Source organism: Pteropus alecto, unplaced genomic scaffold (assembly GCF_000325575.1).
Source record: "Pteropus alecto unplaced genomic scaffold, ASM32557v1 scaffold14, whole genome shotgun sequence".
In the NCBI taxonomy this organism is placed as follows: domain Eukaryota; kingdom Metazoa; phylum Chordata; class Mammalia; order Chiroptera; family Pteropodidae; genus Pteropus; species Pteropus alecto.
In genome coordinates, this window is record NW_006436810.1 from 6,542,899 (window position 1) to 6,565,378 (window position 22,480).

At 46.2% G+C, this 22,480-nt stretch overlaps 1 protein-coding gene across 11 annotated transcripts in view; it reads left to right on the forward strand.

Annotated features, from left to right (window-relative positions):
- Positions 1–22,237, forward strand: part of NEDD4L (neural precursor cell expressed, developmentally down-regulated 4-like, E3 ubiquitin protein ligase) — a 300,190-nt gene extending 277,953 nt beyond the window's left edge. For all 11 annotated transcript variants that reach the window (XM_006913704.2, XM_015590804.2, XM_025048101.1 and 8 more), the window contains 10 exons: positions 971–1,092; positions 3,454–3,524; positions 5,098–5,193; positions 10,410–10,483; positions 12,656–12,716; positions 14,603–14,662; positions 15,886–15,993; positions 17,414–17,510; positions 18,024–18,096; positions 21,704–22,237. In XM_006913704.2, the coding sequence (XP_006913766.1) occupies positions 971–1,092; positions 3,454–3,524; positions 5,098–5,193; positions 10,410–10,483; positions 12,656–12,716; positions 14,603–14,662; positions 15,886–15,993; positions 17,414–17,510; positions 18,024–18,096; positions 21,704–21,806 (865 nt within the window). In that variant the 3' untranslated portion in view covers positions 21,807–22,237. The remainder of the gene's footprint in view (positions 1–970; positions 1,093–3,453; positions 3,525–5,097; positions 5,194–10,409; positions 10,484–12,655; positions 12,717–14,602; positions 14,663–15,885; positions 15,994–17,413; positions 17,511–18,023; positions 18,097–21,703) is intronic.
- Positions 22,238–22,480: the final 243 nt, after the last annotated feature.

A 22,480-nucleotide genomic window follows, 5' to 3' on the forward strand; every position in this document is an offset into this window, starting at 1 on the left:
GGCTGCTTACAAGGCCACCCTTTTCTCCTTCAGGCTGTGGATCCTCCAAAGGCTCAGGCTGGGCCTGAGTCCCCAATAGAATGGTTGTTGACCTTGATGAAAAGCAGCCTGTGCTCTCAGGGGACTTGAGTCTCCCACACCTTCCACCTGGTGCGAAGCTCCTGGGGGTTCCTCAGTATCCTGCCCCATTGTGCTAGCCAAGAATTGCCTAGCTTGTCTGTCATGGTCATTACCAAGTCCCATAAGAAAGCCGGCTGTATAAAGCTGAGAGAAACCATTGAAGTGGCGGGCAGGGTAGGAAGGCAGGATCCTCGCTTCTTACCTGCATTCCCATACATCCCCCAGAGGACTCCGTCTGTGGAGCCTAATTTGAAAACTGCTGATCCTTGTGGTTTTGAGACCGAAGAAGGGAGATTAGGTACATGCGAACATTGCATTTTGCATTGCGGTTTGCATTGTCGGGGCAGGTGTATGCTGCTCCCTGTGGCCTTGGGGCCTCTAGGGCAGAGTGGCATTCAAACCAAAAGCTCAGCCCATGGTAAAAATCTTAACCCTCAAACCAAAAGCCCATCAAAGGAGCAAAGCCTCCCCTTCACAGAGACGACCTGAAGTATTCACGGCCTCACAGTCTGGGCACAGTCCCTTTGTCATGTGGGATTTCTCATCTTCCCAAAATATCTGGTCGAACTATATGAAATCAACATTTTCGTAGATCATAAATAGTCAAATATCGACAGTTTCTTATGGTTTAACTTACATAAGGCGTGTGCACCAGCTCTGTGAGGCCCCCCGTCGCTGGTCACAGAAAGGGGGTAACTAAACGGTAAGTCACGTCAGCTTATGTATGCCCTTCCGCATCAAATGCAAGTGTGCTGTAAAAGCTTAATGACGATAGCAAAGGCGAATTCAGATTCCTGTGCTTCTTCCTTAAAAATATGATCGGGCATTTTCTCCCTCTTCCTCCCCAAAGGGACAACTACACACTTCAGATCAATCCCAATTCGGGCCTCTGTAATGAAGATCATTTGTCCTATTTCACTTTTATTGGAAGAGTTGCTGGTCTGGCAGTATTTCATGGGAAACTTTTAGATGGTAAGTTTATTAAAATAATCTTAAAGTAATAAAAATAGCGGACAGTGCTCAGTGCTCTTTGTGGCTCCTTATTAGGTATCTTATCTTTTACATCATAGATTTTAAGCAAAAACTTTACTGGTTCTGAGTAATTCAATAATTTTTATGTAATAGAGGTGCTTCTCCCTGGTGTCATTTTAATTTGAGCATTGAAGACATAGTGTCTATACACAGTTTAAAAATTTTTGAATGAAAAACTTAGGTGCGAAGCACAGAACATTCTGTAATTGTGTATTTTGTTTTCCAGAATAACTTTTCTTTAGCGATAGCTAAATTTAGTGGCAGATGGAAAAGCTAATTGAAAAAAGTTAATTAAAATGATCTAATTCGTCCAATATCCTGCCTTTGTTTCATTTGTCCCCAAATTATTATTTTTTTTAATGAGAAGAGACTATAAATAATTTCAAAACTTGTTATAACACAGCTAAGACCTTGACCCTGAGGTCACTGCTGAAACAGATGGCACAAAATAACCTCATTCTTATTTTAGTCATGAAGAATTTCAAGGAACCTTGGAAGTTGGAAGAACTCAAACCTTCTCCGTAGCTCTATGTATAAGTCTTATAATAGAGACTCCTTATAGATTGATCATTTCAAAAGTACTGCCCTGAAGAGAACACTGTAGAAATCATCAGTGAGGAAGGAGAATCAGAAATATTTTTAAGGGTTTGGAGGTAGAATGGTTGAGGATGGACGAGAGAGAGTAAGATTGGAGTTTGATGTTACAGTCTGTAGAGAAAGATTTCCAGGGGAATTATATGTTACTTGCATCTATGGAACCTTAGCTATTCTAATCAATAATTGATGTACTCTCTGTACGTTGACGTTTAATATAGTTTCATTAGTAATTCTAGTTGATTTTGATCCTGTGACTTCAATATTTTATTTTTAGTGGGGTTTGAAATAAGCACTTATTTCTGATGAGAAAGAAACCGAACTCTTTCTGTACATGTATGTCGTGCGAATATATTTTAATCAAATTTGCAACCTTGGCGTCATGCCATAGGTTGTTTCTGCTGTTCAAAGTCACTTCAGCCTTTTCTCAGAAGGTCAGTTTATTTACCTTTCGAGAAGGTAAACAAGGCATTCTTATACTTGCTGTGGGAAACAGAGAAAAGTGTAAGATACGTCCTGACCTCGATAAATTTTAGTGGGGGCAAAACGAAAAGCAGGAGACCCACAGTGATGGGAGCAGAAGGGAACACGGCGAGGGCTCCGAGGAGACACGGATTTGTCTGGAGGGTGGAGAGCTCTTTGCTGGCGTTGGGCACACCATGCGGGCAGGGCAGGAACTGAGCATTTAGAAGCTGGGACCATTTCAGAAGAGCAAGGACTAGCCAAGTCAAGGCTCCGTGGAGGGAGCGATGGAGAGAAGCAGGAACAAATGGGGGCATCTCAGAGACGGCTGTAAAAGGTGATACCAGCGTACATCAGGAATTGCAAAACAGAGAGCCAGGATCCCACAGAGCGTGGTCAGCGGTATCTTCAGTTTCTTAAAAATGAGCGTGTCCCTGTGGGCTGGGCACAGATATTCCATATGTCAGCGCAGCCTCCTCCTCCACCTCCCTAGACACTGAAGGCGTCTGAGCCAGTTCGAGTGGCATTGCGCTGCAGAGGACTGGCGACTGATTGGATGGGGGGCGGCGTGGGGGAGGCCGAGGTGCCAGTGTCCCCAGTGAGGATGCGTGTGATGCTGACTTGCCTTTGCACAGGGTGGACTGGGGGTCCCTGTGGGACACCCGTGTGGTGGCGGGGTCGTCCTCACTGCCACTGCCCCAGCCAGGCCTTTATCAGCCCTGCCCTGGGAGATCGCACGGCCTCTGCGCGGTCTCCCTCAACTCCCTCTCGTCCTGTCTTTTCTCTCCGTTGCTGCACGCAGTGGAGCTGAAATGCAGATGGATGAGAAGAGACTGGTTTTTGCCTGGCCTTTCAGTGACTCCTGTCGCCCTCGGGCGGTAACCCAAACTCTCCGTGCAAGCTGCTCACTCCCCAGTGACTTCTCCGGCCTGTCCGCCCCGGGACACCCTGTGCTTCTGTCCCGACAAACCACTGGCGAGTCCCCATTTTGTCCCTCTGCTCGGAGTGCCCTCTCTTTCCTGTTTCTGTGCCTCGTCTGCACTGCAAAATCCTGCCGTCTTTACCACCCCGCCCCCACCCCCCCAAAAACAGACCTTCATCTACTTGGTCACAGGTTACTATATAAAAGGTCTCTGATTGTTCTCTCCTGGTGTCTCATTCAAACTGAAGGCAGGTTAATCTTTCATTTCTGATGCACAACAATATCAAAGACGTGAAACTAACGCAGTATTCATCATACTTTAGGTTTCTTCATTAGGCCATTTTACAAAATGATGCTGGGAAAGCAGATAACTCTGAACGACATGGAATCTGTGGTGAGTAGATACGGATCGCTCCCCTGGGCATCATGGGCCACCCGTGCCTTACGGAAAAGTAGCCATGACCATGTTGTCGTCACAGCAACGTTTACGGGTGTCATCATTCACTGTAAAGAATAGGGGACATTTAATTGTTCGAGAAGTTAATCGCTCTCCCTAATTTTTCTAAAAAGCAGACCTTCATTCACGTTAACTAGAAGCATGGTCCTTGGGTTGGACACACCCAATCTCATTGACCCCTGCGTAGCCAGAACTGCTGCGACCAAATCAAATCTAAGGGATATCTGGGGACCTCATTGCAGCCCTTGCTTTTCGTCAGAAACTGCTAATACTGAATGTTTAGAGATTCATCTGTTTTCTGACCTCAAAAAATGGCACGGCCACAAACCAAAATAGTAGATACAGGGATGAGTGTACAGTGTCATCGTCGATGTGGACGGGCGAGTGAGCACTACATGTGGAGAAGAATAAGACAAGTGAGGAAATGAATCCTGTGCGAAGTTTTCTAAAAAGCGATGTGGGTTTCCACGTTGCATTTAACTTATCTGCGCTGACCGTTTTAGAGCCGAAAGGATTTTCTATAAAAACAAAAATGGATGCTCTTTCCATAACCTATACCCCATCACCTACCTCTGAGCGTAGGGATGTTTGCCCAAGCCCCAGCGCGCTCACTCACAGGGCCCTCTAGAAGCATCTTCTTCCAGTGAAGTATTTGCAGCTCTGCTTTCACGTTCTGTCACTCACATCGGAGTGTCTGTATCCCCCCGGCCTTGCTGGGATGCAGACTGCGCCTCTAGTGTAGTTGGGCCATCTTCTCCCTATGGACCAGCGCTGATCGCTGCTTCTGCACATCAGAGGCGGACACTGGCAGTGCACTTGAACCCACTCGGCGGTTTCTCCGTGGGGAGGTTGCCAGACACATCCACCGTAGCAGTCTAAAACTTTGTTTAGCTTTCACCTTTAACTTCCGCTGTTATTATTGTATAATGATGAAGCTGGGAAAGCAGACGTTTAAAGTCAAAATTTTGTGCCACATGTTGACAGATGGTGCACACATTCTGTTTTGCCTTTTGAGAGCCTGTCAGGTCCCAGCACCAGAGTCCCTGAGGGGAGAGGAGGCCAGGCCCCCCATCTCATGTCGGAGCAGCCTCCCCGTTCGCTTACACTGACTTCCAGGGAGTAGTAAAAGCTCAGGACAGGGCATAACTTAAAACCACCGATATTTAGATAGAATGTTCTCCGTCCTTCCTGTTGGCCTCTGATGTGTTTATTCTTCAAAGATAGGGATTATATTAATCTCTACGTGTTCAATTTTATGATTTGGTGACCAGAGCAGGTTCCTTCTGGTACACCTCACAGAGGGCAGGATTCAACTACAAACCCCTGTTGCTACTAAAACATTTTTTCAGTTTATATTTTAAATTAAAGGGGAAGAGTCTATTAGTGATCAATGCAATTCTTGAGCACTGTGAATGAAATTTCATGAGAAGGATTTAATTATTTAAAGTCAAACGAGTTTGTATTTGGGGAGGAAAAGGGCTTAATTTTAATTTCTGTGTCATTACTGTAGGACAGTGAATATTACAACTCTCTGAAATGGATCCTAGAGAATGACCCTACTGAACTGGACCTCATGTTCTGTATCGATGAAGAAAACTTTGGACAGGTAGGTGTGGGGAAACCCAGGATCTCCTCTGACTGTCAAAGTGTCTTTGCTTCTTCACAGGTTATAACACGGTTTTGTCAGACAATTAAAAACAGCCACCAGTTTGCGTGTCTCTTCCTCAAGGAAGCCCACCTGACCCCAGACCGTAATACTTGAGAGTAGCTCCCGTGTGTCCCTGCGGCACACACCACAGGTGACTTTGCATCTGCTCGTCTGACTGTGTGTTTAGCATCTGCCTCTCCCACCAGGCTCAGTCATAGACAGCAGCGCTGGGGCCGCCTTTGCTCCCCATGGTGACCTCACCACCCGGCAGAGGGCCTGCTGCAGGGTAGGCGCTCAGAATAGTTGTGGAACCAACACTGTAGACGCCACCAAGATGCCTGTGCAAGGCCATCCCCTCTGTCGGCCCTCGGCAAAGTCGTTCACTGTGCGCTGCAGTTTATTCTAACCCAGGAGGAAGCCCACACCTCTCGTGCCAAAAGATATGACCATTTCTTTAATGGAGTGAAGTTACCCACAGAAGTGAAATGTCTATGCACTGGGCCTCAGTGCTTCAAGCTGGGTCTCCCAACCCGCCACCCCCGGCCCCGCTTCCACAAATAGAAATATCAGACCGTGAAGTCTGGTGGTAGCCGTCAGTTCATGCGATGGTACTGTACCTGGTTTTCTTAATGGTCGGTAAGAATCCGGAGCTGCTGGTTTCTGGGGCAGTGTTTCAAATGAATGTTTCAAATGAACACATGTCAGTGTATTTGAACGATCTCCATGTGCCAAGCAGAAAGAACAAACCACACACCCACGTGCTCACGTCCCACACAGGCGGCATGCACACGCTCCACCTGGAGGAGGCTCCCTTTCAGAGTGAGGCGAAGTAGAAATTCTTATTGCAAGTTTAGCAAAGCAGCATCTGGCTTGGTGGTTTCGAAGAGGCACCAGAAGTGTGGGCTTTTAAGAAGCCGTGCTGTAGGGCAGGGAAGAGAGTGGGCAGCAGCCCTGCGGGAGAATTCTTCAGGACCAGGCGTGAGTTGGCTCAAGGTAGACATTCTCAACTGGGCTGCTACTGTCCCTAAGGGGATAAAAATTGGTTCTTGGAGGACAAAAGGTCTCAGCCACGACAATGGTTTACGGCCTCCAAAAGGCCATAATTTACACCACAGTGTACTGTGGATCTGTTCATTAAGATTGCATGGGAAGAAAGGGGCAATTTGGCAAGGGGGAAGCTTAAGAAAGCTCTTTAGGGGATGTGAATGACAAAAGGCTGAGAAACACTAGGCTGGGGAAAGGGAATGTGCGAAAGGCAGAAACTGGAGGTAGGAGGAGAGAGAGGTGAGGGACAGAGCGAGGTCCTGGCAGGAGCTGGGAGGAACCAGTCCCAGAGCCAAAGTGGAGGTGGCTTTGGGAAGGGCAGAGGCCCCGGCTCCTCAGAGACCAGGTCAAGAAAGCAGACAGATGGCGACCACAGGAAACGTGGGGCCGACGCGTGGCTGCTCCGTAATCTGAGTACGGTCGCTCGCTTGGTGTCTGCCGGGGAGCTGAAGGGGGCGAGGGAGGCCTGGGCCCCTCAGAGCACCCCACGGCGTTTGTGGAGCGCCAGGAGTGGGAGAAGAGCCAACCCCGACTCCTCCTGAGGCCAGTGCCTTCGTGTGATCCAGACAGTGTCTCAGCGAGTCCTCAGACATCTGGCAGGTGGCATCTTGGAAAGGTTGGGGGGACGTGTGTGCAGCCAGCATTTTAGCTGTGAGAGTCACGTCGCCTCAGGTTGCTCTGAAGAGGATTAAGTTCACACTCGGGCCAGTGGACTGAAAGAAATAGGACTTTTTCCCCGCAAGGGCTGATTGCATGCCAGACACTGCGACTGTGTTCTTCCTGTCGGGTCTTGAAAGAGTTCACACACAAGGCAGGGCCGCTGCTGTCCGGGGAAGCCAGCGTCACCACGTAGGTGTGGAAGTGTAGTGGGGAACGGGGTGGGGGTGGCCGGAACCCCCAGCGGAGTGGATGAAGGATATGCTGCCGGGGAGCACACGCTTGGCTTCTAACTCTGGCTCCGTCCCCTTTTGCTTTGTACCCTCCATTGGCGTCCACCAGCCGGAGCCTCGGCCACCGCCTCTGGAGTACGATTGGTGTCAGGTGTGGGAACGGAGGGGCGGGACAGGCCCTCTGTTGGGCCTTTACTAGGACTGGACGAAGCCCGTTTCTGTCGCCCGGCCAGGCCGACAGCCCCCTGTGCCCCAGTGGCACACGCAGCACAGTCGCTGAGTGCATTTGGTCGCTCCCCGCCTGTGGCAGCGATGTCTGAAATTCGCCAGTGTGAAGTGTGTGTGTTGCGGCGGAGGGGTTGCGGGGTGGCGGATGGAGACACACAAACACAACAAGGTCAGGATGGATGGGCAGAGATGGAAGCTGGCCAGAGAAATTTATGTTCACAGAGTCAGGCTGATCTCATCGTAAGGGCTTTGCAGTCCGGCCACCTTGGGCTTGACCCTGGCTCTCTCCGCTTCCTGTCTGAGCCCCGCTCTCGGCGAGAGAATGGAGACAGTGGCTGGTGGGCTCAGTTCAGTGATGGCCTCTGTGATGAGCCTCACACCACACCTGGGCCACAGGAAGCGATCCGCATCCAGCCCCTGGAAGCCGGTTTAAAAAGTGGCATTCGAACAGCAGCCGTGACCTATGCACCAAAACGTCACCCGCGAGGAGCCCAAGCAGGAGGGAGCCTGCCAGGCTCCAAGGATTCACCCTCACACGGTGGCTTAGGGAACAGACGTGACAATCATCCTTCTCTGCCTGTCCTTGAGCCCTCTGTCACTGCCTCCCTCAGAAGCCCTAGGTCAGAATCAACCATGAAACTGGACCACCACCCCCGACCCGTGGCTGCTTGACCTCCTTACTTAGGATGGATACTGTGGTCCCTCCCCCCACTCCCCAAAAAAAGAAACAGTTTTATTTATCTAATTATGAAGTATTCATCTTTGTGGTAAAAATAAAACCAGTACAATAAAAATCACCTATCATTGCAACCACCAAGAGAAAAATCACGATTAAAATTTCAAATATATCTTCTGGAATTATTCTCTGTAAATACATGCATATAAGACTTTTTTTTTTTTTTTTTTTTTTTTACAGAAATGGGAGTGCAGTGCATAGTTTTAATATATCCTAGATACTTTCCCATGTCAGTAAATCTCAGTGTATACCGTTTTAATAGCTACACCGAATTCCGTTTCACTGACCATACACATTTTTAACCACGCCCTATTGGTAGTAGGCTTCTAGGCCATTTCAGTATTTCACTATAAACAATACAATGATTATAATCCTGGAATATATATTTTTTACACTTGACTAACTCTTTTTTTCCTTGGTATAAATTCTAAAAGAAATTATGGAAAGGGTTATGTGCATTACAACTCTGACACCTGTTGCCAAATTATCATCCAAAAAGGTTGAACCAATTAGACTCCCGACAGTATAGGCAAGAAGCATTTTTCACACTCAGAATCACTGGCTGGTTTTGTTCTTTTCATCAGTGGACGCTGCTTTCAAAGGTCCCAGGTGTTTTTCTCCTTCCCCTCCACACCCCATTTCATCTGTAGTTGAGCCTCTCGTTTAATAGCCCTCTGAAAATTACAACTCCCAAGAACTGGGCTTGGGTTTATTAACTTGTTTGGTGTGGATCTGCTAGAAAAATTCCATTACTGAAGGGAATAGCGAGACCATCTTTGAGGAGCAAGAAGTAGAAAGAAAAAAGAAAAACCTTCATGGGCTTATTTAAAAAATACTGCAAAACGTATAAATAAATAGTGTCCGCAAACCTCCAAGTAACTTTCAAAGAACCGAAAACATTTTACTGTAAGAAATTTTCCCACCCACTCCCTAAACAAGTATGTTTAACATCCTCAAGAATGGCCAGGAGAGGAGCGGAGAACCACGGAGGGAAACTGGATGAGATGGAAAGACAGCCGTGGAAAGGGGGAACGTGGTCGGAAAGGAAGGATTTGAAGAAAATTAAAAATACCGCGAATGATTAAGATTCATACTGGGAAAGTAAAGAGCTGAATTGACGTCGTAAGAACTAGAGTTCAGCCTTGTGGTGGAAGACCAGATCCTTCCCAAATAAAGAAGAAAAGGGAAAGATGTAAACACTTAAATGGACTCGATCCGTGTGCTTTGGTTAAAAAAAACTCTCGGCGTGAGTAGGAACAAGAATCGAGTGTATAATCGGAGCAAACCTTTGGAGAGAAACAGGACCTACGTTTTCAGATCAGAAAGGCCCGGTCTGTCCCCGGCTGTGTGTGGCAGTGGTGATGAGGATCACTGAACATAGGCCTCTCCCCAAACAAAAGATTTCATTACAGATTTGAAATCTTTTCATCCTTCATGATGGATGGAACCCAGGAACGTCTTCTGGAAAACGCTTGCGCTCAGCCTTGGCTTACTGTCAGCTATAGCCGGGTATATGCAGGGTAAAAAAAAACAGAGCCTGAAAAGATCCCACCCCAAAATTTCATATGGTTATCTTTGAATAGGGGAGTCTTGAGTAATATTTTTTCCTTGTTCTGTTTTCAGAATTTTTATGAGACTAAACATTTTCTTTGTGAAACGGTTGGCCTCTCCCTGCTCCCCTTCTGCTAGTTAGTTATTGCCTCTCACGCACTGATATGAGGCCAAGGCTGGCCCAGAGTGCAGGAGAAAGCCATGATTTCAGCCGCTTTGCTCTTTACGAGCAGGTAAATCATCTCACCAGCCTCGTTTCTGAAGCTTCTTTCTTTTGTTACGTTCCTACGTTTTGCCTCTCTGAAGCCAATTCCACATATCTTTTTTATGACTATAAAATCTAGTTTTTAGAAACAAAACACATTCGAACTTGACTCTCTCTAGTCCTGATGGACGTACCATCTCTTTTCTGTTAACATAATTTCTTGATAAATGAGTCGCAGATGAAAAATGTTCTTCCTCTCCATCATTGCTAAACGTGGGAATAATTAAAATTCAAATAACCATAAAAGAGTTTGCCTTTAATGATAGCATCTTTACATGTGTAACATCTTAACAGCTTAAAAACCTCATTAGACATCCTCTCATACACAAAGCCTATTTGCTGGAAAATATTTCTGAATAAATTTTGCTTATCTTCCTTTTATAGTAAGATGTTATTACTCAGTAATAATATGCAGCACAACTTCATGATGGTGATCGTTGTTTTATCTTTGTAATTACAGACATATCAAGTGGATCTGAAGCCCAATGGGTCAGAAATAATGGTTACAAATGAAAACAAAAGGGAATATATTGAGTACGTATACACATATTTACAACTTTTATTAAATTGAACGGCATGTTGGGTTGACGTCCCTTGCCTTTTAAAACAGTTCACGCATATAACGGACATAGTTTCAGCAATTTGAGTTCCGTTCTGACTCGTGCTAGTAGGAAGTTGAATTATGGGATGGAAGGTTTGACTTGTATCATGACTTCAGTGAGCTGCCGTATAAAGCAGCCGTGGAAGGAGAAAAAGGTGTTCATCATCGAGAAACATGGCAGATGCTCTTTTGGGGTATGAGACTATCCAGTCTAAAACTGAGAACTGCAGTCATGGAACACAGCGTCAAAGCACAGTGGGGTAAAATTGGGAGCAACTAAAGATAAAATACTTTTATCCCTCTCCTGATTTCTTTTCCGTAATGAAAATGTAGGGGAATCGTGAAAATGGATAGGAAAATTGAATGCACATGCAAACGTAATGAATTGTTTCTGATATTTGTAATTTTTTTTAACCCAGTCTCAACCTCAGTCGGTGGAACAAAAGGTTGAGTGCTTTGGAAGTCCACCTGTTGACTAATCCTAGGGCCTTTATTTATACTGGGCAGAAGCTCTTTCTCTGCTGGGCATGTCACATTTTTCTTCTTGGGCATACACGTATGCTTCAAGCACACAATTGTGGGATTTTCCAAGGATTCGGGTGGCCCGCATGGCCCTGGTGCGGGGACCAGGTCAGTGCAGCAGTGTTTGGGGCCCGTGGCCTGAGCAGGTTGTTCACGTTCAGCGGACAAACTCCTTTTCAACGTGCTGGGTGCTCTCCTCTCTTCTCAACATAATCAGGCAGGAGGACTTAATGCAAAGAATTGGCCAGGGGTCTTGGTATCTTTGGGTGTGATCTGCGAAGGAAAACCCACTGTCTTTCCTAATAAGGAAGAAATGGAGAGTGTTGGAGTCTCTACTTGAGACCCTGACAAAGTATGGACTGTTACATAGCAGACTTCTGCTAAATTCCCGAGTTAAAAGCTCGCTAAGCTTAATAAAAATCTAGAAGCAAGATACTACCGTTCTTACCTGTTCACAGTAATTGAAACTTGTTTTGAACTTGGACAGACTCAGCAGGCAGACATCAGCCTGGCAGACACCACTGTCTTTATATGGAAAGTACAGACTTTGAACAGATTTTAAATCCACTCCACCCCAGGGTGACTAGGGTCGAAAGTCTCAAGATTCAGACATTGTGATGTGTTGTGTGCATCCTTCTTTGCAGTTATTTCTTTTAGGTATCAGGTTTGGTGGGTGTGGGATTAGGCAGAGTTTCAACTAGCTTCACTGAAAAAAAAGGGTGATTGAAATCTCTACCTGCTCCCTGACCCCTGTATTTCTCTGGTGCAAGAAGAAGGCTGATGATTGCAGCTCAGTGCAGTAAAGCCTGACATGGCCCAGTAGTGGTTATGAGTAGGGCTGGTCCTCAAGGGCCATTGCCATGGTACACCTTGTAGGTCACAGCTCTTTATGACAAAGTCCTTGTCCTCTTTCATGACAAAACACTTTCAGTGGAATCCAAAGTTGATTCACCCAGCAGTAAATTCTGCTTTACATCAGACACTGTCACAGGGAAAAATGGTTTCCGTAGATTTCTGTTGCCTAAAGAGGTCTTACCATTAATCCTTCAAATTCTGGTGGTGAAGTACTCATGTCAGTCATTTTGCTGATAAATTATAAGTCATTGTTTAAAATCAGTGGATACTAGAATGAAATATATGACAAAATATGTTGTACTAAATAGTCCCTTTACAAATATATGTACGTATTTGTACATATGTGGATGTGTATGTATGTGAGTTTGTACACACATTATTCACACGTAGATGTGTATTCATACCCCAGGACCTTTCCCCTTTTCTCCATGTAGTCACTTTATAGAGCAACTTTGATAAAATAAGGCTGGAGCTGAGAGAAGAAGGAAATTAACTATTCTTTTGAAATCCTCAGTGAGATTTCAGATTTTTCACATCCATTCCACTTACTCTCGAAAGAATTCATGAATAAACAGCATGTGCCCTCGGGTCCCGCCCCCCGCCCCACCTTGCCTTTGCCGATATAGAGATTTCTGTCCCCTGTCTGATGAGAAGCAATCACAGTCGTCAAGACATGAGCGCCAGTGATGACGAAGGTGGTTAACATGCTGTTCCGTTTTCTCCTGCAGCTTAGTCATCCAATGGAGGTTTGTGAACAGGGTCCAGAAGCAAATGAACGCCTTCCTGGAGGTGAGCTGTGCCTACCAGGGTCGTCTGCTTGCGCCTTTTAGCCCCAGGTTGAGAGAGAATGGCTTTGCTCCTTGGGGTGGTGTGGCGGGAACAATCACACAGCGAGACGGGCACGGTGTGGGGACCACAGCACAGAGATCGGGACCGTCCGCTCACACGGTCAAACCATCTCTAGGACAGGCGCGTTCAGCCACTGCCCTGCCACCCTCTCATCTGCTTTCGTTTGTTTAGTGTCCTCTTGCTTTGCTGCTCTTATTTTTAAATTTGCCTTCACTGTTTGGAAAGAGAACTTTTTACAAGCTTGATCGGGGAGAGCAAGCGTCCCCACAGAGGCTAGACCCGCAGTCCTGCTGTTTCGGGCGGTACCCAAGCGAAGGCTGGGAGACACATCTCTGCCTTTTGCTGTGATGACAGGTCCTCAGAAACCAGAAGGCTTGGGGACCGAACAGTGTAAAACAGTCTCCAGTCACGTCGCCCCTTTCTTCACAGCTCCTCAGACACGTCTCTCCTCTGCACGCATGTGGGAAACACATTTTCCCAGGCTGGGTTTTCATCTCATGCCAAGCCACCTGTGCCAACTTCCACCCTATTAAAGGCAAAGCAGGCCCTTCTCAGACCCAAGGATTTCATGTCCGTGATGCTCCAGGCCCCTTATGGGAGGCTCCTAGCGGAGAGTGGAGAGGAGGGAAGCGGTTCATGATTTATCCCATTTCCCGTTTGCCCCGGGAATACTCGTCAGCGGTGCTGTGGCTACAGCATTTACCCCGAGATAACTCGGAGATTATAGTCCTAACCTCACCCACAAAGTTTGCCACAAAATATCTCGCTCTTATTTTTTGCATTGCTCTAATATATCGATAGTCTTTGGAAACAAATGACCTCATTCTCTCTATAGCATTCTGATTTTAGTAGTGGTATTTCCATTTACAAAATACGGTAATCCTCGATCGCTGAAAATGTCAGATCCTAGAGAACACAGCATTCCTACGCATGATATCAAATGAACACTGGCAGCGAGCTGCATTTTTTTTTTTCTAAGCAGGAAAAGGGTTAAAAAAAAGGTTCGCTTTGATCAAAAGTGATCTTAAATCTTGATAATAGGTAGTAGTCACTTAAAGCGAACGAGCCCCAAGGGCGTGTTCTAAATCTCCGCAGAACCGAGGCAGAGTTCTCGTCGGCACCACTCCTGAGCTGACCCCGGCTCAGCCACCTACACACGGTGAAAAAGCTCCCACCCCGGACAGAACGTTCAAAAGTGTTCAGGGCGTAGGAGCGTAAAATATCCGTTGGGGCCCTTGAGAACACTCTAGTAAGAAACCCAGGAAGCAGACCCCGGTCCCCACCCCAGGTGATGCACCCGTACTTCCAGAAGCCCACCCCATGCCAGGTGCAGGGCGTAGAGGGTCTCGTCCTGCATCACTCACTGGTGACCAGAGCCAGGAGCTGGAGCAGGTTCCCGGTTCCAGTCTCCTCTGTGCCCAGCACACTGCCTCTGTTTCTGTTTCTTCTAGATGCCTTCAGTACCCGATGTTTGTACTTTCTTCCCTTGCTCGTCTGTGGCTTGTGTATTTTAGGACGCCCTGACTCACAGCAATGTGTCATAAATGGCTTTGGAATCCGCCTGCCTACAGTAACCCATGTTTTCATAGGCTCTCAAAAAATACTCAAATACCTGAGACTTCGAGATTTCTACTCTTTTTCGAATTGTTTTATATTGTGACTGTGCTGTTTTTAGAGGAACAACTACTGGCCACTGTCCCTGATATGTAAATCGTTAGTAAAGAGTGTATTTTTTCTTGGCTAGTGAAAAAAGTTTGTTTTTCCTATAACATTTGTCTCTTTCAAGGAAAAGAGTATTTAGGGTGGTTTTGCTTTTTTTCTTTCAGGGATTCACCGAACTGCTTCCTATTGATTTGATTAAAATTTTTGATGAAAATGAGCTGGAGGTTTGTATTGTGACCATTTTGTATAAAGTAGATTTTTTTAAAACTTTCCCATTACTTTACATGTGATATTTTAATATTCTCTGGGGCACTTCTCGTAGCTTAGGTGACTTCTACTACAGATCTTTTAAGAGGCTCGTTTGTTTGCTCTCCTGAGAGTCAGGAAGTAGCACAAGTCGTCACCTGTAGATTCCTTGCCCAGGAGAGGACAGTTCTGGGACATGCCGGACAAGTAGAGGCCCACTTAGCTAGCTGAATTGGGTTCATGGCCCGTTGCTCCAAAAGCAAAGGACTGTGTCACCCTTCGTCACATTGAGAGAAACAGAACAAGGAAGGCTGTCAGCGGGACTCAATTAGCCATTCACCCAAGCCCCATCCAGCGAGGCACTTCTCGTAGACTGGCTTTCTGTTCTTTCATCTTAACATGGAAACTTCAAGATAGTCGAAGTCCTAGAAATCACATAGTATAAGCTTTTCATTGGACAGGTGGGGAAACTGAGGCAGGGAGCAGTTCATGACCCCGCAGGTTTACTCAACAGGGTTTTGGCACAGTTAGGCCTAACACTCTGGTTCTCAGGCTTATGGCTTAGTTCTCCTTCCTTTTCACTGTGGTACCTCTGCAGGAATGTCGTGTTCATTTGTCCACAGGAAACCTTCCCTCATGGAAGGTTAGATACTAAGGAAGGCAGACCTCAGGCTAACCGCTAAGACAAAGAGCCGGTTACAGCATTAGTACAGGTCTGCATCCACGGGCCTCCGAACGGATGGGTGGTTTGCCCTCACCCAGGTCGATAGATCTGGGGAAGATAAGTTCTTGCTGTCATAACGTGCTGATTCTTTGTGAGTGGGAAGCTATTTTCAAAGATTGAGACAAATAACCTCTCAGAAGGGGAAACAGCCAGGGTGATGAGCGGATGTAAATGGAGCATAAGGAAATCTAGGAGCACCGTCTTCCGCTTGCAGGAGGAGGGAAGATGGTTGATCTAGAGGCTTAATTTCCAATATGAAATGTGGCCTGCATAAGCATTACACTTGGGCCCCTCTCGTTGGGTCCCCCTTGACCTGTGTTGGCAGGTAAAATTTGAGACACGTATTCCCTTCATTTGTTGTTTTATGAGTTGCCAGCTTACCGGCTTTGCACACGACCAAGTGCTGGTGCTGACATGAAGCCATCTCTTTGGCGTCCACACCAGGCCCCGTTTACATCTGGTCACTCTCCTTTCTAGTTGCTGATGTGCGGCCTCGGCGATGTGGACGTGAATGACTGGAGACAACATTCTATTTACAAGAACGGCTACTGCCCGAACCACCCTGTCATTCAGTGGTTCTGGAAGGTAAGGCCTGGGCCCCCAGGGCCCTGCTGCTCCAATGGCTCAGGCCGGGAGCGGGAGCGGGAGCGGGGCGGCTTCTGTGCCGAACTTCGCGTGGTCTTGCTTGAGTCCAGCTGCTGGAACTTAGGACCTGGGTTGCTGGGGCAGAGAAGAGGCAGACTTGAACCAGAAACAGCCCTTCCTGCCATATTCCTCCGTAACTCCAGTGGACAACCGTCTTTGAATAAGGTTGATTCTCATCAAAGCACATGGCCTTTCCTTGACCACCAATTAAAGCGGCTCCTATTTGAGGAACCGTTGAGTAGACTGATTCTGAAAAGGAGGCCATGGCATTCAAGAGTTGGAACTAGTCCTCCAAAGCGTAAATACGATGGGAGGTTTCTCAGGGCGAAAACGTGCTTTGGGGCTGACTTTTCCAAGATGTCATGTTTGGTTAAAAAATCGTTTTCTCAATTTTTTTTGTTGTTGTTTATGCTGACACACATTTTGATCTTTTCTGTCTTTCAATCAAAGATGGCTACACATGAAATTTGATTTACTCTCTTAAGGCCAGTGTTCGCATTCTGTTTGGCTTACGAGAAAAGTGAAGTAGGAACTGAGTGAGTCCAAGGAGGAGATAGTAAACTAACTTTAAAAGAACAATCACAGAAAAAAAGCTGATTATTTCTTTTATAGAAATAAGGAATCATAACACTTTTTAAAATTTCTAAATGTTACTATATTGATATCCATTCTAAATGTTAATGTGAATTTAATATTTCAGGTGCCAGCAGACATAGAGATAAAAAGAAAGAAGCAGAATCTTAAATCCTAGTCCAAGTCTCACTCAGTTTTGATTTTAGATGTTTTTTCTATAGCAGTTCAAGTGACCTTACCAGTAAAGCCAACTCAATTCTTGTACTAATTCAGATGTGTAAGATATACGGATTATTTTGAGGCCTATCCTTGCCTCTGTTTTTTTGTTTGTTTGTTTTTTTGTTTTGTTTTTTTTTGTTTTTTTTTTGTTTTTTTTGCTTTTTATAAAACATTGTCTTTAGAGGATCTGTCTACAGCCTGAAATCCCATCTCCTAACCTGGTGTTGACACTTCTCGAGCTCTGTGTGTTTATAATTGGCTCGGAGAAACTGGCGAGCCTCACACACAGACTCTTGAGCTTGGTGCCATCAAAGAGTTTGCTTTTTATATCATTTATTTTGACTATTGGCAGAAGAAGAAAGAGACACTGTGTGATCTCTTTCTCTCAGATTAGAGAGAGGCCAGTATCGTGGTGACCATAAAAAAAAAAAAAAAATGACCATTTTCAGAGTCAACTGTCTAGATCTTCCACTGTGGGATAAATAAGGTTACGTTTGCTTGTCTGCATTACAGCAGCGTGCGCCAAATGTCACGTGGCGACATAATGACCTTCTGCCTCCGTTTATAGGCTGTGCTGCTGATGGACGCCGAGAAGCGTATCCGGTTACTGCAGTTTGTCACAGGGACATCCCGAGTACCTATGAATGGATTTGCCGAACTTTATGGTGAGCAAGATACTATCAGTCTTGTTTGGTTTTTTTGTTTGTTTTGTTTTGATCTATTCTTTAAAAACTAGATTTTGCAGAATCATCCATGTGATTCTAAACTGAATGTTTTAAAGACTTCTCACCTCCAGGAAGCAGAATTCTTCAATCCTTATTATAGATGTAAAACATCCCTTTTTCAAAGGCCTCTGCTTTTTAAAGGTCACATTTCATTTTTTTTCCCCCAAAAGTAGTTTCAAATGTAAACTCCCAAGGTTCAGCTGCAGGCTGTAGCTGTCTGCACCTCCGTGTGCAGCTGTGTCTGTTAAGCTTGGCTCAGTTTCCTTCGGAAGGTGAGCCAGAGTCTGTCGTGAGGCTGTGCAAACACATTTTCCCCATCGTTAAATAGTAAATTCTGTGCCGCAGCCCTCGAGGGTGCCTGGGCTCCCCGAGCACCCCGCCCACCCCCTTCCTTTTCCTTAACTCGCTCCTGCCTCAAGCGCTCTCAGCTTTGGTTTTTCTTTCTTTGTCTAGGTTCCAATGGTCCTCAGCTGTTTACAATAGAGCAATGGGGGAGTCCCGAAAAACTGCCCCGAGCTCACACGTGGTGAGTGACGAAAATGCACAGTTGTCAACAAACCGTATTTTAAATACTTCACTGTGTGCGCGGGTCGGCCGGCAGCTATAGAATGCCACATTCCCTACTCGTAAATAGCTTAGAGTCTGAAATGTCAGTGGTGCAGATGAAAATATAAGTTGTACAGGATGCTGATGAAGGGTGAGGCTTCAAGCTCTGCGTGGACCCAGTACGTGTGGCACGAGGTTAGGCCGGCCATGCTGTGCGGAGTTCCTCTCTCAGCCCCGTCCCTCCCTAAGGACTCCAGGAAGCAGAGATTTCACTCATACCCGCCATGCGTGGGTGTGACAGCTCCCAGACTCTAAACAGATGAGATGTTTATTCCAACCCTAAATTGGCTTTTTAGAACTTGGGATAAAATTCTCTGTAGAAGCATTGTTTTTAAAAGGCCAAGGCCATTGATAACTCCTAAGTCTCTAGAATTTGGTACCAATATGATTGTGGCCAGAGGAGGGTGCGAGGTCTGACATGGGACCACGGCCCAGGGGGACAAGGTGGCACATGGTGGCCTCCAAGGTGCAGGGTCTCCAGTTTCTCTGAGAAGTTACGTAAAGCCAGCACAAGGATGAGCCTGGCCGCTCAGGGCCCTCTGGCTGCTCCGAGCTGCAGTGTCCCTCATGTTGGTTTTCCCCACCGGCTTTAATTTCTCGCTCTCAGGAAGCGAATGGAAGTGGCCCCTCCGAAAATGGTGAGCCACGCACACAGCCCACCTTTCCCCGCGAGCAGCGAGGGCTTCCGCAGCCCACCCTGGCCTTCCCGCGCTGCACGGGGCCACTGAGCGTGTCTGGCAGCAACGTGAACTGCCAGCTCGGGGAGGGTTCTCGTGAAAGTGTGCATGTGAAAAATGGGCTGTGAGAGGTTTTTTGCTTCTGTTCGATTCCCTCGCTGGAAGGAAAGTTTTTTCCTCCACGCCCCCCACCCCCCGCATGTGTGCCATTTGCGTGACTCTGAATGGAATGTAAATATGGTCATTGCCCATCAGACCCTTGGAAGCATGCCAACTCCAGCTAACGTTGGCGAATACCCAAAACAGTCATTGTCTGGGATTCTCTGCCTTTATTCTAGGGAAGAATGTTTTGGTAGTTAGGAGCTTTTATTCCAAACAATCCCAGGGTCGAATGTAATTTTTCTGGGTTGTGATGGCCTTTGTTGGAAAAACAGCCAGCACTGAGCCCGAGCCCAGGACTGCTGTGGATTGACAGAAAACTCTCAAGCTCACAGTCTAATAATGAGAAATTGGAGTAAGAGCCGAGTCACCGGGCACAGCCCTCGCCCGTGGGCCGGGCACCCTCTAATAGTTATGGCAGCATAACTATGTTTTCTCTGCCGCGTGGCTTTCTTTCCAGCCAGTCCCCGGACCTGCCATAACACAGGAGACAGCGGCTTTGCTGGCTGCTTCCTCGCAATAGTTCCCCCATCAGATTTAGCCACGTTGATGTTTAATTCCTTTTATGGTTTATGGAAATATAAAATATACAGTTAAAAATGCAAACCTGCTTTATCAGGAGAGCAAGAGCTGGGTGAGCTGGTTCTTTCCGAAGCGTGCTTTTCGTAAACCTCCCAGATGGGATTATTGCGTGTCTGATATTTAAAGGGCTTTGTTTTGTTGTTCTGGCAAAGGCCACTGCTTGAATATGTAAAATTTCACTTTACTGAGAATCAAAGACTTACTTGCTCTCTGAGGCCGACTCTAAAAATAATCTCGTTCGGCCCACGCATCATCCACCTGAAGACGCTGAAGCCCGCTGAGGACAATGAGGTCACACAGTTAGTGACAGACCAGAGCCAGGCCCCTGCCCCCTGACCTCAGAAGTAACAGTGACTAACACTTTTTAAGCATTTAAAGTGTTCCTGGCATTGTCCTAGGTGCTTTGTGTGTTTTAACTCGTATCATCGCCATAGCAATTCTAAAGAGCGAGTCCTATTAAAGGGGAAGAAAATGTATCACCAGACGCCACAGAGATTGCAGGCCCTGGACTGTGAAATGCCAACTTAAAATTAAGACCGGAGCCACCTCTGTGAACAGCTCTTTTAAGTGCAGTCTGCAAACATGAAGTTCTGTCTTTTTAATTGGTAAAAGAATATTCAAGGTCATTTTAATGAAATGAAATGAAAACCAAAAATGAGAAATTTTTTTAGGCTTATTTTAGGATTCTGGGTTTCTGAGAGCTCTAGTTGTAGAGGCGGTGTTATTCTCTGCTGTGTCTTTTAATGTTTAGTGACTTAAAACAATCTGAGAGCTCAGTGTGCCTTATTCAACATTTTAGGGCCCACTGTGGACGCGTGTCTGTTTTTCACTGCTGCTCTGCTAACCGTTAGCCCTTAAAGCTTGGAATCATGTCAGTGCCTGGAGAGAACAGTTTTAAATGCTGAGGCACAACACACAAAGTGGTTAGACTTGGGCTTTGGAGCCAGACCAGGGCTGAGTCCTGGCTGTATCGCTTTCTGTGTGACCTTAGGCAAGTTACCTAATCCCTCTGTGCCTCGAATTCCTCCTTTATAAAATAGAGGTGAATCATTACCTGCCTTGTAAGATGAGTGCTAGGATTTACTGAGGTAATAAATGAAAAGTACTTAATGCTGACTGCACGGGGTAAATGCTCCCTGAGCATTAGCTCTTATTAAATCATGAGCTGTGGCAAGAGGGTGTGGCCATTTTCATGACATACATGTCAACAGTCCACCCCCCGCCAGGCATCAGTTCTGTGAGCGGGGGCTCCAACTCCTTGCACCCCACACGTCACTCTGTGAATACAGGCAAATGAGTGATAATGGCGGTCACCATCTTTGGGCATTTGCCGTGTGCCAGGCACACTTTAAATATGTTCTCATTTGACCCTTTCAGTACCCTGTGAGCTGTTTCCCCACTTCACAGATGCACAGACTCAGAAAAGGAGGCGACTTGCCCAAGGTCACACAGCTGGCACGTGGCCAAGCCAGAATTTGAACTTGGTCTCTTAGACGAGTGTGCTTCGTCTGTCTGAAGGCCTCACTCCCACCAGGGTGATTCGTAACGGCCCAAACGAAACGAAGCCTGCAGATCTTTAGGGACTTTTTTCAAATGCAGCTTCTCATTCCAAATGTCGATTGCTTTCCTGACTTTGAGAGGAGAAGGCAGCTGCTTACTTAGCATTGGGGTTCTGGAGCCACAGCCCGCCTGGTTCTAGTCTGGAGCCTTCCTTGCTCCCAGGGGTGAGACCCGCATCTGCAGAACAGAGAAAGCGTTGGAAACACGATGAGTTACTGCGTAGAAAAGCACTTGGCTCGGGGCCCGATGCAGAAGTGAGGGCGTTAGAGCTGCCACAGCCTCGGTTCGCCCGATTCTCCCGGAGCTCCTACTGCACAAATTCTTTTGTGTTTCAGGGGTTTTGAAGTCTTGGAGTATATGTCAGCTACCTTGATGTGAACAGTTTCAAAGCAGGAATTTATTTTTTTTTTGATCATCAGAATTGGATTAAGACATATACACACACTCGCTCCAACCCCAGACGCCCCCCTTAGCCAAATCTAGGAAATGCTGTCATACCTAACGGTTCATAACGATGGCGTTTTACCTACACCTTTGTTACCATTGCAGCTTTAATCGCCTCGACTTACCTCCGTACGAAACCTTCGAAGATTTACGAGAGAAACTTCTCATGGCCGTGGAAAATGCGCAAGGCTTCGAGGGGGTGGATTAAGCGCCCCCAGCCCCGGGTGGTTGTCCGCGGAGCAAGTCCTGCTTGCATTTGCCTAATAGACTTTGAAGAGATGGTGGCAGAAGATCAGCTGCACAGCGTGGCTCCTGGAGCGGAGCCTTCGCCCGTGACTTGCCCAAGTTCAGACGTGCGAACCCGGTCCCAGGTCGCGTTCTTGCATTTTCCACCGCAAATTATCAGCTGGTTGATGTGCACACTAATTACATTTCAGGAGGACTTATTCTATTTATGTTGTGCCTCTGCAGGCAAAGCCCTTAATAAATATTTTACATACTTTATAATGACAATGAATGGAATTAATCACTCTACAGGTATAGTATTACAACTCATGTTTACTTTTTCAAATGATTTAGACCGATTTTCCGATTTCATTTCATTACAATTAAAGATGTCTCATGTACGTGGAAAAATGAGCTTTTTTTTTTTTTTGTATTTGAATTTCATACCAGGTGTAATGTTTGTGACTTTTTTATTTTCGAAGTACTTCGACACCCCTACCGTCTACTTTATTAGAATTAGAAGACGGATTTTGCCCAAAAAACCTTAACAGACGAGTACTTTGAGAGAACTTAAAATATAACATTAAACGTAATGATAATTTTTTCCATACTCAGAATGAAAACAAACTGGATATTACTTTTTTTTTTTTTTTTTTT